At 31.9% G+C, this 14064-nt stretch overlaps 1 protein-coding gene across 1 annotated transcript in view; it reads left to right on the top strand.

The window, feature by feature from the left end:
• The first annotated feature begins 147 nt into the window (after positions 1-147).
• The window catches only part of LOC139486469 (NF-X1-type zinc finger protein NFXL1-like), a 57967-nt gene continuing 44050 nt past the window's right edge, over positions 148-14064 (top strand). Inside the window, exons 1-5 of the mRNA XM_071271354.1 lie at positions 148-254; positions 2635-2840; positions 6776-6946; positions 7809-7915; positions 8582-8712. Coding sequence (XP_071127455.1) covers positions 2657-2840; positions 6776-6946; positions 7809-7915; positions 8582-8712 — 593 coding nt within the window. The 5' untranslated portion in view covers positions 148-254; positions 2635-2656. The remainder of the gene's footprint in view (positions 255-2634; positions 2841-6775; positions 6947-7808; positions 7916-8581; positions 8713-14064) is intronic.

Here is a 14064-nt window from a genome sequence, read left to right as displayed (position 1 = left end):
AATAATCATAACAATTTTCAAAATTATATATAAATACATTTTTATAGAGTTATATATAATAAACTACATTCCACTTGTTCTATATTACATTAATGTTTAAATTATAATGGACAGGTTCCCTGTTTCAACTATTTTAAATTCGGAACCACGATTCTTTTCCGGTTTGACTTTGAATTTATACAACTTCATGCCCACGAAGACGAAAGTCTGTCAAATTTTAATGAATTATATATGTATATTAACAATATGTCAGAGTAAGTGACAATGCAAACAGTGCAAAATATTCAATTCAACCCCAGTGTTATATAATTACCCATTTATGACATATAAAAAACTGCAGTAGGCACAATTCGTGAAACTTTATTTATTTTGCCACTCAGTGCCAGACTGTGTGGCAGACAGTCAGAGCACAGTTCTGACACAGGGGCGGATGCAGTAATTTTCGAAAGGGGGCGTGCTAACCCAGGGCAAAGGGGGGGTGCAAAACATATTTCCCGATACAAATGCATTGATCGGCAAAAATAAAGGGGGGGTGCGCACCCCCGGAACCCCAACTGGATCCGCCACTGTGACATAGACCAAATAATGATAACGTCTCACAAGGCTATTACATGTGTGTTTTTTTACACCTTTCAGTGACATAAGACACAAAAGCAAAATAAAATGAAATGGCCTTTCAAAAGAGAGGCGAAAGACCAAAGGGACAGTCAAACTCATCTATAGATCAAAAATACAAAAATACACTGACAATGCCATGGCTTAAAAATTTCAAGACAAACAGACAAACAACAGTATACCAGACACAACATAGAAAACAATAAATTGAGCAACACAAACCATACCAAATACTGAGGGTTATCTCATGTGCTCTGGAAGGGTAAGCAGATCCTGCTCCACAGTGTTGTTCAATTGTTCCCTTTTTACGAATGTGACCAACCGATTTAGACTATTTACTGGATTTCTAATAATTAACATGAAATCGGTTGGTCACATTCGTAAAAAGGGAACAGGTTTATATTATGACATAAGGAACATATCCGATATTTTTTCAGATATATATCATCTGTGAAACTGATATTTCATAATGGTGAACCAACTTGTGATGGCACCAGTAATATTTACTTCACCATTTGGAACTCTTGGTTAAAGATGTCATAATCATTTGGACTATTAAGGACTGACAGAAAGCAAATTTAACTTTTTGCATATAATTATTTATTGGTACATGTACATGTATTGCTGTACTATATATTTTAAACATGTTAAATGTTATCTGGTTATGTTTGTTATAAAAATATATATATTTCCCAATAGATTTGTGTGTGTGTGTGTGTGTGTTTACTAATACTCTTCTGCAAACACACATTTAGGGTGCTTCACTCTAGCTGCTAAACTGTATCTCTGAGGTCTTTATAATATTCTCATGATTCTTTTGACAATTTACAGGGTGCCATCTATTGTATACAATTTGTCATAAATAATCATACATGTCATAAGGACATATGAGATATGGTTTAAAAGCTAGCTCTAGCCCAAATAATAATCATTGATAATGATGTCTTGAAAAGGTATTCATTTTTAGCTTTGACATCTAGACCAAACACAACTTTTGAGAGAATTTTGCTGTCAACTTTGAGACCCAATATTGCAACAAAATATTCACTAGCGTGACAGCACCAGAGGCATTTATGTATACCATATATCAATGTATATACAATTTAAGTACATTTCACAAATAGAATTATGTCATTAAACCATATAAATATTACACTACATATGCATGTACACCTTTTCTTTTAAAAAAACATGTTTATATTTAAAATATGAAAAATTAAACCCAAGTGAAATAATGCCTGGTAAATCTTCTGCCAGTAGTTTTCTGAAAGTTTTAAAGTGGATACCTGGCCTATAAAATTGAGAATGGAAATGGGGAATGTGTCAAGGAATCAACAACCCGACCATAGAACAGACAACAGCAGAAGGTCACCAAAAGGTCTCAATGCAGCGAGAAATTCCTGCACCTGGAGGCTTCCTTCAGCTAGCCCCTGCAGGGTTGTTACGATTAAAACAATAAATATAGAAGGTCCTATAATAACACAAATTTTTTTTATTGCGAAAATGCAACAGGGTTATAATCGCAATGATTAAAACTTGCATTTTAAATTTTTTTAAATGAATTAAACAGGATTTTTCTCAATATCGCAAAGATAAAAATCGTATTTAAGTCTTAAATGACAATGAATGACAAGATTGCAATTATAAGTGCACCCAATAATTTCTAAATTTACAGTATTTGTTGATATTTGATTTTGTGTGTTTACCAAACTGCATGCAAACCTAGGTTGGTAAGGCTGGGACATATTGTCTTTACACTTTTCATGCTGTTCAAAGGTTCAGGTACGTTATATATACTGAATTTATAGCCTTTTGCAGTAAATATAAATCCTAAAAATTACAAATTTAGACCTCTATGAGTCAAAAGCAGATTCAGACTTATTTATGTCTGAGCTCTGACTGTGAAATCTATTCACACTGTTAGGTTGTTCCTTTATTATTTGATTTGATATTGAGTTTAATGGCTATATATATATGTAAAAAAAATTCTATGTTTCACTTACATTGACTTTATTTCAGTGTTACTAAAGTAAAATAGAAAATGTCTGGAGTTCCTGTTTATCTGAAAGGAGGCGGCAGGGGCAGAGGTCGTGGAAATGTAGAACAAAACAAAGCTAAATGGACAAATGGCGGTAGCTCTGAAAACAATGTCAAGGACGATGGATGGAAAAATGGTGTTGCCAGCAAACAACCAAAAAAAGAAATATCGCAGACCAGTATCAATGGTATGTTTCCCTTTACCATGTTTACATGTAACAATGTTTAGGATAAACATAAAAATAAGAAAATGTAATATGAGTGCCAATGAGACAATTTTTTATCCAATTCACAATGTGTTAAAAGGAAACAACTATAAGTCAAATTTGGCCTTGACTTACACTGAACAGCAAGCTAAAAATACATGTATGATAAAGAGCCCCAAATAGATTTGAGTTATGTAAAATAATTCAAACAGGTAAACCAATGGTCTAATTTATATAATAAACCAGAAACACTTATGAACCACATCAGCAAATGACAACCACTGAACATCAGGTTCCTGACTTAGGACAGGTCCAAATAAATGCAGCAGGGTTTGAATGTTGCATAGTTGCCTACCTTCACCCAACCTGAAACCATAGTGTAACATCACAACATAGAAACACACACTATGAAATATCAACTCAATCAAAAGACAGATTAACAAAAACAAGTGAACATACACTGAAAGAATAATTTTGATCTATTACACAATGCAAATTTATACAAAATTAATAAAACATATCATGGATTTCCTTTTGCAGTGATTAATGTATTAAAGCATCAAAGCTAAGAATAAGGACAATGAAGGAGATGAGGTATGCTCATTGCCAATGAAACAACTGTCCACCATTTTCCACCTAAGATCAAATAAAGTGGATGTAAACAATTATAGACAACTGTACATCCTTCAACAATGAGAAATATATAAAAAACTCACATGATTCAATGTCAAACTTGATTGTAATTGAAATTAAATAAAAATAGAAAGATTTTACTTTTGGATCAATATTCCACATCAATTGACCTACCATCAAAGTAACAGATAATGCTAAAGATGATGCTGTCCATGGTGATAGTCATATTTCTATACTCATTCTTCTCGGAACACTTACAGCTAATTTCCTAATGCATGTAGAACAAAACTTTGGTTAGCTTGCTTACTTTGTTTGTATATTGTACAATCATTAGGATAACACCAAATTAAATTCAAATATGATATATACAGGTTAAACTATGCCTATATAAATTGTTTAAAGATGTCAATCTTATTTACGAAGCTTGTATAAACAATTATACAAACAAAGCATGCAAGCCAACCAATGTTTTACTTTGCAAGCATTAGGAAATCAGCTGTAAATGTCTGTATTAATTATTACACATGAGCGCTTTAGAGAAGACTAAGATGAAAATGAATACTGCTGTACCAAACTGTTTTATGGTTTGTCTGACCGAAAAAGAAATTAAAATTTTTTTGACTATGTTTTCAATAAAAAATATCTGAAAATTTCTGTCTGACCCAATGACTCTTTGTCTGCCATATTGTTGGTTAGACAGAGTTTGGGATACAAGGCTCAGGTTTGCACTTCTGACACTGCATTTATTCCATAGGACAATGGTATTATCTCTGACATTACATGATAATTTACCATACACAGAATTTCTTGAAATTGCATAAATTCTAAGTTTTTGCAAAGATAATTGACCATTAACTTACTCACTGTTTGGATTCATTCCTTTTGTAAAATTGTCAAAACATTAAACCAGTCTTCACACTGGACCACAGGCCTGGCAGCCCAGGTTTGTAAAAATGCATATCTATAGCCTAAAAAAATAATAAAAATTGAGCTTCGAGTGTGTAGACTTTTTATAGATTATGTTACAGCGAAAGCGAGAAAAGCAATCGAGTTGAGATGACCAATGATAAACTGTTTATCGCTTTTTAACCGGATTTTTGTGTCAAAAATGTCGGTTATTGATTTGGGGATGTACAGTGGGCGGTCGGGCGGGCGGCAACCAAATGTTGTCCGTGCATTTACTCATGAAGCATTCAACCAAACCTTTTAAAATTTTAATATGTTGTTTCTGACAACAAAATGGAGGTCAAGTTCAATAATGACGATTTTGACTTTTACCGTTCAGAAGTTACGGTTCTTGAAAGTTTAAAAAATGTTGTGTCCGTGCATTTACTCATGAACCGTTCAACCAAACCTTTTAAAATTTTATTTTAGATATTTTCAAAATCCTAGGTAGGTGGACTTAGTAATTTTTTCTTATTTTATGCATTAAGGGCACACAGTTTGTCCTGCTAGAGGGTCATTTTCTATCTAGTTTATATGTTGTTATTGTTGACAACATGGAAGTCAAGTTTGATATTGATAATCATAAATTTTACCTATTAGGAGTTTTGGTCCTTGTAATATTGATAAATGCCAGAACACAAATATAAAATATATTAAATAAAAAAATGTGAAAAATAAAAAATATTATGACTACAAAGCAACTCAATTGTTTTTTGTTTTTTTATTAGGTCAATGGTATAAGGGAGATAATTCCAATTGAAGTAATAAATAAGGGAGATAATTCCAATTGACGTAATAAATAAGGGAGATAATTCCAATTGACGTGATAAAAAATTGTACTGAAATTTATTAGGACAATATCAGCCAATCAAATTGCGAGAAATTACTCTAAATCAGGATAATAAAAATTATCACAAAAAAAGATGAAAGGAAAAATGCACAAAACAGCGATAATGACTGTTATACCATTCAAATTAATCAAAAACACAGACTGTGAAGCCATTTTGCATATTGGAACACGAATAAGCTCTATTAGGAGTAAGGAATTATCCACAGTAATACTGGGATATACAGGATGGCTTGTAAGCCTGTGCAATTACATAGGTATTCAGGTGTTATGTACCTCACAAAATTTGCCATTCTTTAAATAATAGGTATTCAATTGTCAGACATAAAAGAAGCAAAATTTAAAATATATAAGTGATTATACATTTTATACTTTCATGCTTTAAAATATTTATTATAAACTTACTTAATTTTAAACTTATTTAATTTTCATTTTAGATAGAGATGTAAAAACAATTAGGACATTCACTTTCTAAAGGGAAATAACTCTACACAACTTTTTAAAAAATAGACTAAGAACTAAGCATTGATGAAGGATTTGAGGTTATATATTTATGTACATGATAAAAAAAAGTGTACAATCACATGGTAAAAGTTGTGCAACAGCATGACTGCTAATCTGCTTCTGGTTTCAACATGTAGAAATTTGTACTCAGAAATAGGATAATGGGATAGTGATCCATTGACAGTGGCAGGTGTTAACTTACTTCTTAAAAGCTTAATGTTTCAGACAGTAGAAGACCTGGATCCTTCTTACTTTATTTATAGATTTATAGATGCCTTATTTTATGAAGTATTCGTCTGTCATAAGAACATTGTCCTTGACCTCATTTTCATGGTTTAGCATGTTTAGTGACTACTGGGAAAAAAGTTCAGATTTTTATTATTCTTGGTATGTGGGTATCTTGATCATGTTGAAAGGCCCTCATACCTGTCAGATAGTTTTCGCTTGACCTTGACCTCATTACATAGATCATTGAAAAAATCATTTCATGGATCATTGAACATGTTGAACACAGTTATATTATGTGATAGTCGTAATAAAGCTTAAAATAAAACTTTAGGACTATCAACAACATGGTTAGTAAAGAAGGAGAGACATTTCATTGTGTGCACTCTCACTCTTGTTTGCATCTGTTATAGAATTGAATATTTTTATGCCACACCTAAGAAAGTAGAGGGGCATTATGTTTTCTGGTCTGTGAGTCCATTCATTCGTTTGTCCATCTGTTCGTTTGTCCGTTCATTCGTCCTGCTTCAGGTTAAAGTTTTTGGTCAAGGTTGTTTTTGATGAACATGATGAAGTTGAAGTCCAATCAACTTGAAACTTAGTACACATTTTCCCTATAATATGATCTTTCTAGTTTTAATGCCAAATTAGAGTTTTTACCCCAATTTCACGGTCCACTAACCATAGAAAATGATAGTGCGATTGGGGCATCCGTGTACCTGGGACTCATTCTTGTTTTTTAAAGTGATATTATTTTTTTTAGATAAACTCAATGTAGATGTAGCTCAGAAGAAATTTGAAGCTGTTAGTAGCAAGCATCAGCAGGCCATACAGAATGTTTTGGAAGAATCTCAGTTCTCTGACGACGAAGAAGAAGGAGATATTGGTGATAATGTATTATCAACTGTCTTCAAGTCATATTCAGATACTATAGGCAAGTATTGGCAGATCCTTCCCCCTTTTTTTTTTTAATTATGAAATCGTTTCATGGAACCCACTTTCCAAAATGGTTGGATCTGCACTTGGTATAAGGGAAAGATTTGATCATCTGTCACATCAGTTTATGGACTCCTGAAATAAATATAACAAACATTGGATTGGGGTACTACTAATTGTTGTGGACTTGGTGAACACAGATAAATCAGAAATTGAAATGTTTAATAACATAATTTTCTTAAGGTGGTACCTAACACTACAGGGAGATAACTCTGTAAAGTCAGCTAAACGTTTTAATTACGTTGTGTTGTAAATGTAATATTAAGCTTCTCAATGATCAAAATTGGTGTTTGTATAAATGCTATATAACCAGTGTAATTTTTCTGACAAAACGGTTGGTTCAAATTTTTTTTAATTTTTATATTTTTGTTAAAGTGTCAAAGTAAATGCTTTGACAAAATTTTATGAAAATTAAGCAATAAATATTTCTGCTTAATTCCCCCAAAGCCACTACAAAAACCAGAACAAGGAGAAAAGTCATACTCATTTCATCAGGTTGTAGATTGGCCACCATCAGAATTATATAACCATTAAAGTATAATACAGACAGATAAACAAAAACACCACTTTCTGGTTCTAATTTGAACAAGATATATATATTTTTTATTTAATATTAATAATTATTTATTAGATAAATAAAAAATTTAGTAAAAGTACTTTGAGCTTTTTCATAAAAAATGAGCTTTCTTTTTTATGGTATATTTGTATTCTCGACTTCTAATTATGAATAGAAGTCGATACATACTATTGAATTTTAAAAGTAGATTATAATTATGATGATAAATTACTGTATTTATCAGACCATGGTGAGGATGAAGAGAAGGCCAGAGAAGATATGATGTACTCCTTTAGATCAGGGACATCTGCTTGTCTTGTGTGTATAGAGAATATCAAGAGAGAAGAAGCAGTAAGTTCAGTGATGCATGAACAGTCTGTTAATAGATTGTCAGGTTTTCTATATATGTATATATATAGAAAAGGCTTTTCCATTTAAAGCGACATTTTGAATTCTGTATGTAGTTAAATTTATAACAGCAGAAAGTTCTTATATATTTTAAATTTCTTGTAAATTAAGACAAACTTCTGTATATAAGCAGGGGAACAATTCTTATAAAGTTATTAATTTTAAAATCATATTCAGTAATTTGAAAATGATACAATAAAGAATATAGGGTATCCATCTATGACACAAAATCTGAACAAACACAGAAAAAACACAAAGAAACAGCTCTATAATTGCAGAGTCACAGTGCAGCCTTCAATAAGGAGCAAAAACTCTCACTTCAATGGTCTATTTGTATCTTGCATTTTCCATATTCATGATGTTAAAGAAAAAAGTGTTTTTATAAAAAAGAAGATGTGGTATGATTGCCAATGAGACAACTCTTGACAAGAGACCAAAATGACTCAGAAATGATCAATTATAGGTTACCATATGGCCTTCAACAATGAGCAAAGCCCATACCCCAAAGTCAGCTATAAAAGGCCCCAAAATGATAACTGTAAAACAATTCAACTGATAAATCGTTTATTATAATTAATTCACCATAACCTCTCTGTCTTTTAACAATAGATATGGAGTTGTAAAGTGTGCTATGCCATGTTTCATATACCCTGTATACAGAAATGGGTCAAAGAAGGAGTTTACCAGCAAGTGTACAAATCAGATGAGAATATTGATGCAAAATCTGTTCCGTGGCACTGGTAAGTAGTTTGTTAAAATATGTAGAAAAACATATTTTTATGCCTTGCCCACAATAGGAGAGGGGCATTATATTTTCTGGCCAGTTCATTTGTCTTTTTTTTTCAGTCCACTCGTTTGTCCATTCCATTTCAGGTTAAAGCTTTTGGTTAAGATAGTTTGTAAAAAAGCAGTTATATTGATATTTGTTTATACTGCAGTGGTAATATGAAATGAAGACAATTAGTACGGTGACCAGACACAATATTTTTAATCGTCAAACATACTATATGGCTATATTATATATCATTGGATTCGGAAAAAATGAGTACTTTTGAAATATCAATGTCAAAAAGAAATGTGGTAACAGTTTTGCATAAAACTAGGTCAAAGATCAAATTCTGTTATTATGTTGTTTCTTCCATATTTTCAAAATTTATATGTGTCAAAAATATATATTAACAATCCAAATTCAGACCTGTATCAAGTACGAATATTGTGTCCATTTTTGTCCCAACTGTTCAGTGTTGGTCCTCTGCAGTCGTATCCAGCTACTCTCAGCGAAGCAATTTATTCAATCACTAACAAAAATGAAGTGGTGAAATATTAATTTGCTTTTAACAGCCAGTTAGGTTCAGTTTTGTCCAATTAAGCAAAGTACATTGCTAATGAATTATTCAATTGCAAGTGAAAACCCATATGTTTGGGCTGATGTGGGAGTTAAGGAATAACATTAAACCCTACATCCATGGTTCCGAAAGCATTTATATATATAATATGCAAAGTTCTAGGTCTATGTTTTTAAATGTTATGTAGAGTTATATATCCCTTTAAAAATGGTGAATTCTTAAATTCCTATTTGTTTTTATATGTCTGTCTCAAATAAAAATTACATAAGTTTAGAATTAAGTAAGTCTTTTAAAAATAGTTTATAGTATCAAACTATGAAATAAAATCACATACATTAAAAATTTTGCTTATTTTATATCAAGTTGAATAAAAATGTACCTATTAGTAAATATTTCTCAATTTTATCTATTAGTAAAAGAATTGTATATTTTGTGAGATACATATAAATCTGATATTAATTGCATTACACAGATCAACAAGTCATTGTGCTACCACTGTGTTGACAGCGATGTTAATGGATTCCACTTTTTATGTGTTCTGATTCGTAAGATGGTTGAATTGTCTGTGTTTTTGTCAATTTTACAAAATGAATGAATCACAATGAATGAAGACAGTGTCTATGTTAATAATATAATCTGAAAGTCTATGTATGGTAAATTAATAACTTTCTTACCCTATCCTTGATTTCTACCTAACTTGAACAAAAGCTTGTTTATGATCATAAGTTAGTATCTTATAAGGAAATTTTGTTAAAATTTTGTTCCTGTTTTTCTGTATTTTACATATAAATGGACTTTGTTTTTGTCGAGCCCTCAACTTCTTTCAAAAAAGCGAGTCATAGAGATCCTACATACTTTCAGTTGCGGCGGTGTCTTCAAATTATATTCACTCTGTGGTTGAAGTTTTAAAACTTTAAAAAAACTATAAAAAACTTAAACTATCCTGGATTTCTACCAAACTTAGACAGTCACAGAAGCATGATAAGATACATGTAGTATCCAGAAGTAAATTTTTTAAAAAATAATCCTGTTTTTCCATATTTTACTTATAAAATGGACTTCATTTTTTTCTGCCAGGAAACATAATATTCCCTCTGTGGTTAAAGTTTTTAAAACTTTAATAGCTTTATTATACTATCCTGGATTTGTACCGAAGTTTGAAAGAACACATGAAGAAGCTTGTTTATGATCATAACATAGCATCTAGAGGTAATTTTTAAAAAAAATATCTGTTTTTTTTACTTATGAATGGACTAACTTTTTCTGCCAGGAAACATTACATCCACTCTGTGGTTAAAAATTAAAAAAAATTTCATAACTTTCATAAACTTTCCTTTTTTGTACCAAACTTGGACTGAAGCAGGGCTTTCCCTTGAAATTGAAGAAGGAGGCTAAATTACAATTATAGGTGGCTGTAACATGAGTTCAGCGAAAGCCGGACACCCAAGAAACTGTAAGCTTGGTGCTTTACGGCAAAGCTCTGGCATAAAATGAGCAAAATCCTGCATTCTCGCAATCTCCTGGCACCTAATTTCATCTTTCAAATGACAATTTTTTATGTATGAAATTAAAGAAAAAAAATCTGAAAGATTTTTTTTTTTTTTGTAATGCATTGTTTTGTTTTTTATTTTCTTATCATGCTTATGCTTAAAATTCATTTGCTTTTAAAGGAGTTTTATTTATATAATAATCCGATTTGTTAGAAATCTTGATCGATTTATTTTGCATAACTACATGCATTTCACATTTGTAAACGACACCCCCCCCCCTCCCTTTTTTTCTTCAAAGACTGTTACACATATTTTAATCATATAACTATTTCTCAAGCATTGACAAAAATTCGATATATCCTCTGATTTTCTTTTTTTTTTTTTGGTAAACTGTTCAATAAGTCGGATACATAAATCATTTGGAAATGTTATTTATTTGTGGTCGAGTTGACAATATTCTACTTTCGTTTTTGACCTTGATTCTCTGAACACCACATGCTCTTTGAAAAATGAACTTCAAAAGATACTGTTTTCCAGATTCTGAACAACATGATCTACTGCACTTTCTTTTATTTGACTAATATTATTCCATAACATAAAATGGTCATCCTATCTCATATATATATGATCTGATTGTCTGCACAGGGGGGGTCTCTCATTAGGGGGGGTTCTGATCCCGGATCCCGCTTACTGTTTTGTCAGATTCCCTTATCCCGCTTACACTATGTACATAAGTAATTCTCATTTTTTTTGTAAATTCCCATGTCCCGCCTGACTTCATTTCCCGTTTTCACGGCACAACAATTTGACTTTCACGTGTCACGCTTACAAAAAATCAGCAATCCAGCGTCACGCTTAGACCCCTATGAGACCCACTTCACATTCTAAAAGTTAATGACCGTTGGAACGTTTCTATTGTTATCTTTTAATGACCACCGAAACGTCTCTCTTGTTATTTTTGAAAAGAAACGATTGATTCTGACTTTAAATAGACAACAAATCAGTGACCTGAATTCATGTGAACTATATGTAGCCCAAGGTAAACACTGACTTTTCATCTTTGTTTTTTGTGACTGCGACTTTGAGACAATTCGTCTCTCACCTGCCTGTTAACATTTGAAAAAGATATTTTTTCTTTTTGAATTTATATTTTTGTCAGTGAAGTAGCCGGCACTTGAAGCCACCGCCCGAAATCCTCCGTCTACCAGCTACTTTGGAAAGCCCTGCAGAAGCTTGTATCTAGAAGGTAATTTTGTTAAAAAATTTTGTACCTGTTTTTCTGTATTTTTCTTATAAAAGGACTTAGTTTTTCTTCCAGTTAACATTACATATAGTCTGCAGTTTTTAAAACATTTATTAGATTCATAAACTATCCTTGATTTTGACCAAACTTTAGACAGAAGCTTCTTACAATCAAGAGATAGTATCGATAAAACTATTTTTATAAAAAAAATCTTATTTTTGTTGAGCCTGCAATTAGCAGTAAAAGTAGGATATGAATTTTTAGCACACATTACCTCCAGGGACTACACGTTTATGCTTATTATGGTTTCATGCCAAAACTCCAAACAAAAAAGTGTGGTGAAGTTATCACATAGTTCCTATCAAGTCTATCCAGTCAATGTCATGCAATTATTGATAATTGTTATTCTTTTGATAAAAAATTCCATAAGTATTGCATGGTGTATGAATCTATTATTAAACTAGGTTCAGTATCAAATGTACAATCATGAACGAAGAAAGATAACTCCAACTCAAATTGCTGCAAATTACAATTCCAATGAGTTTTTAATGGCCCCGCAATAAAGTTGTCAGTGCCATATATAGTTTTACCCTTGTCGGAAATTCCAAAATTCCAAAATTCCGAAATTCCGTAATTCCAAAATTCCAAAATTCCGTCATTCTGCAATTTTTTTCTAAACACCTTCAGATATTGGGCTGATTTTTATATGTGAGTTAACCATGATGACTTACAGATCAAGTTTAAGTTTCGTACTGCTCTGCTAATTTTTGTCGAAATTATGGACTTTGGACTTTAATAAATTGTTGAAAATCACAGTTATACGAACTTTTTTTTTAAATGCCTTCAGATATTGGACTGATTTTTGGTATGAGAGTTAACCATGATTAGTTACAGATCAAGTTAAAGTTTTGTCCTGCTCAGCTAATTCTTTTGCTGAAATTATGGGCTTTGGACTTTGATAAATTGTTGAAAATCACAGTTATACAGACTTGAAAGCAATGTTTACCCATACAAGCACTTTGACTTCTATCTGTTATCAAGTATCCCAGATTCCCTCAACTTTTCAAAGATCTCTGATCTCCCAAATTTAATGAAACTTTATGATTTCTAGATTATTGTTTGCTTATTCTGTTCCTGCACATGACTAGAAATATAATATAAAGATAAAACAGTTAGTGGGTTTATTGTCTTATATCTTTAAATACAATTGATACAGTAAACACAAAATGGCCAACATGAATGACACCAGCAATTGAAGTCTTTAAATGGGCATTAGCGACAAGATATACAAAAAATATGATTTTGGTTATTTTTTTTATATGACCGCAAAAAAAATTCTGTGTCATATAATCATGATAATGCTGTCATGTCGGAAGACACATTTTATGTCCAGACAATTACTTTAGTTTTGGTGAATGGATCTCTATAAATTTTTACCAGAAGGTTCAATACCACTAAAGGAAGGTTGGGATTGATTTTGGGGTTATGGTCCCATTTGTTTAGGAATTAGGGGCCAAAAAGAGGGCCAAAATAAGCATTTTTGTAGTTTCCAAACAATAACTTTTGTTTAAGTGTATGAATCTCTCTGAAAGTATACCATAAGCAATTATAAGTGTCCATACCATGCAGAGATGGTTAGTATTGACTTTGGGGGTTATGGCTCAAACTGTTAAGGAATTAGGGGCAAAAAAGGGGGGAAAACTAGGTTTTTCTGGTCAATGGACAATTTCTTGTAAATTCTGTATAAAGAAATATCAGGTTTTGGCATATTTGCCAAAAGGGGGAAGGAGGGAGGGGGTATTGCTCAAAAGCAAAAAATATATAAATTCACATCATATTTCCAATTTTAAGTTCTTTGACTACAGCTATTCTGTGTCAGAAACCTTATATGCGTCAAATATATATTAACAATCCAAATTCAGACCTGTATCAAGCACGAAAATTGTGTCCATTTTTGCCTCAACTGTTCAGTGTTGGTCCTCTGTGTTCGTATCCAGCTGCGCTCAGCGAAGC

This window comes from Mytilus edulis, chromosome 8 (genome assembly GCF_963676685.1).
Source record: "Mytilus edulis chromosome 8, xbMytEdul2.2, whole genome shotgun sequence".
NCBI classification, from domain to species: domain Eukaryota; kingdom Metazoa; phylum Mollusca; class Bivalvia; order Mytilida; family Mytilidae; genus Mytilus; species Mytilus edulis.
The sequence above is the reverse complement of the archived record's forward strand: the minus strand, read 5'-3'. Positions and strand labels throughout refer to the sequence as shown.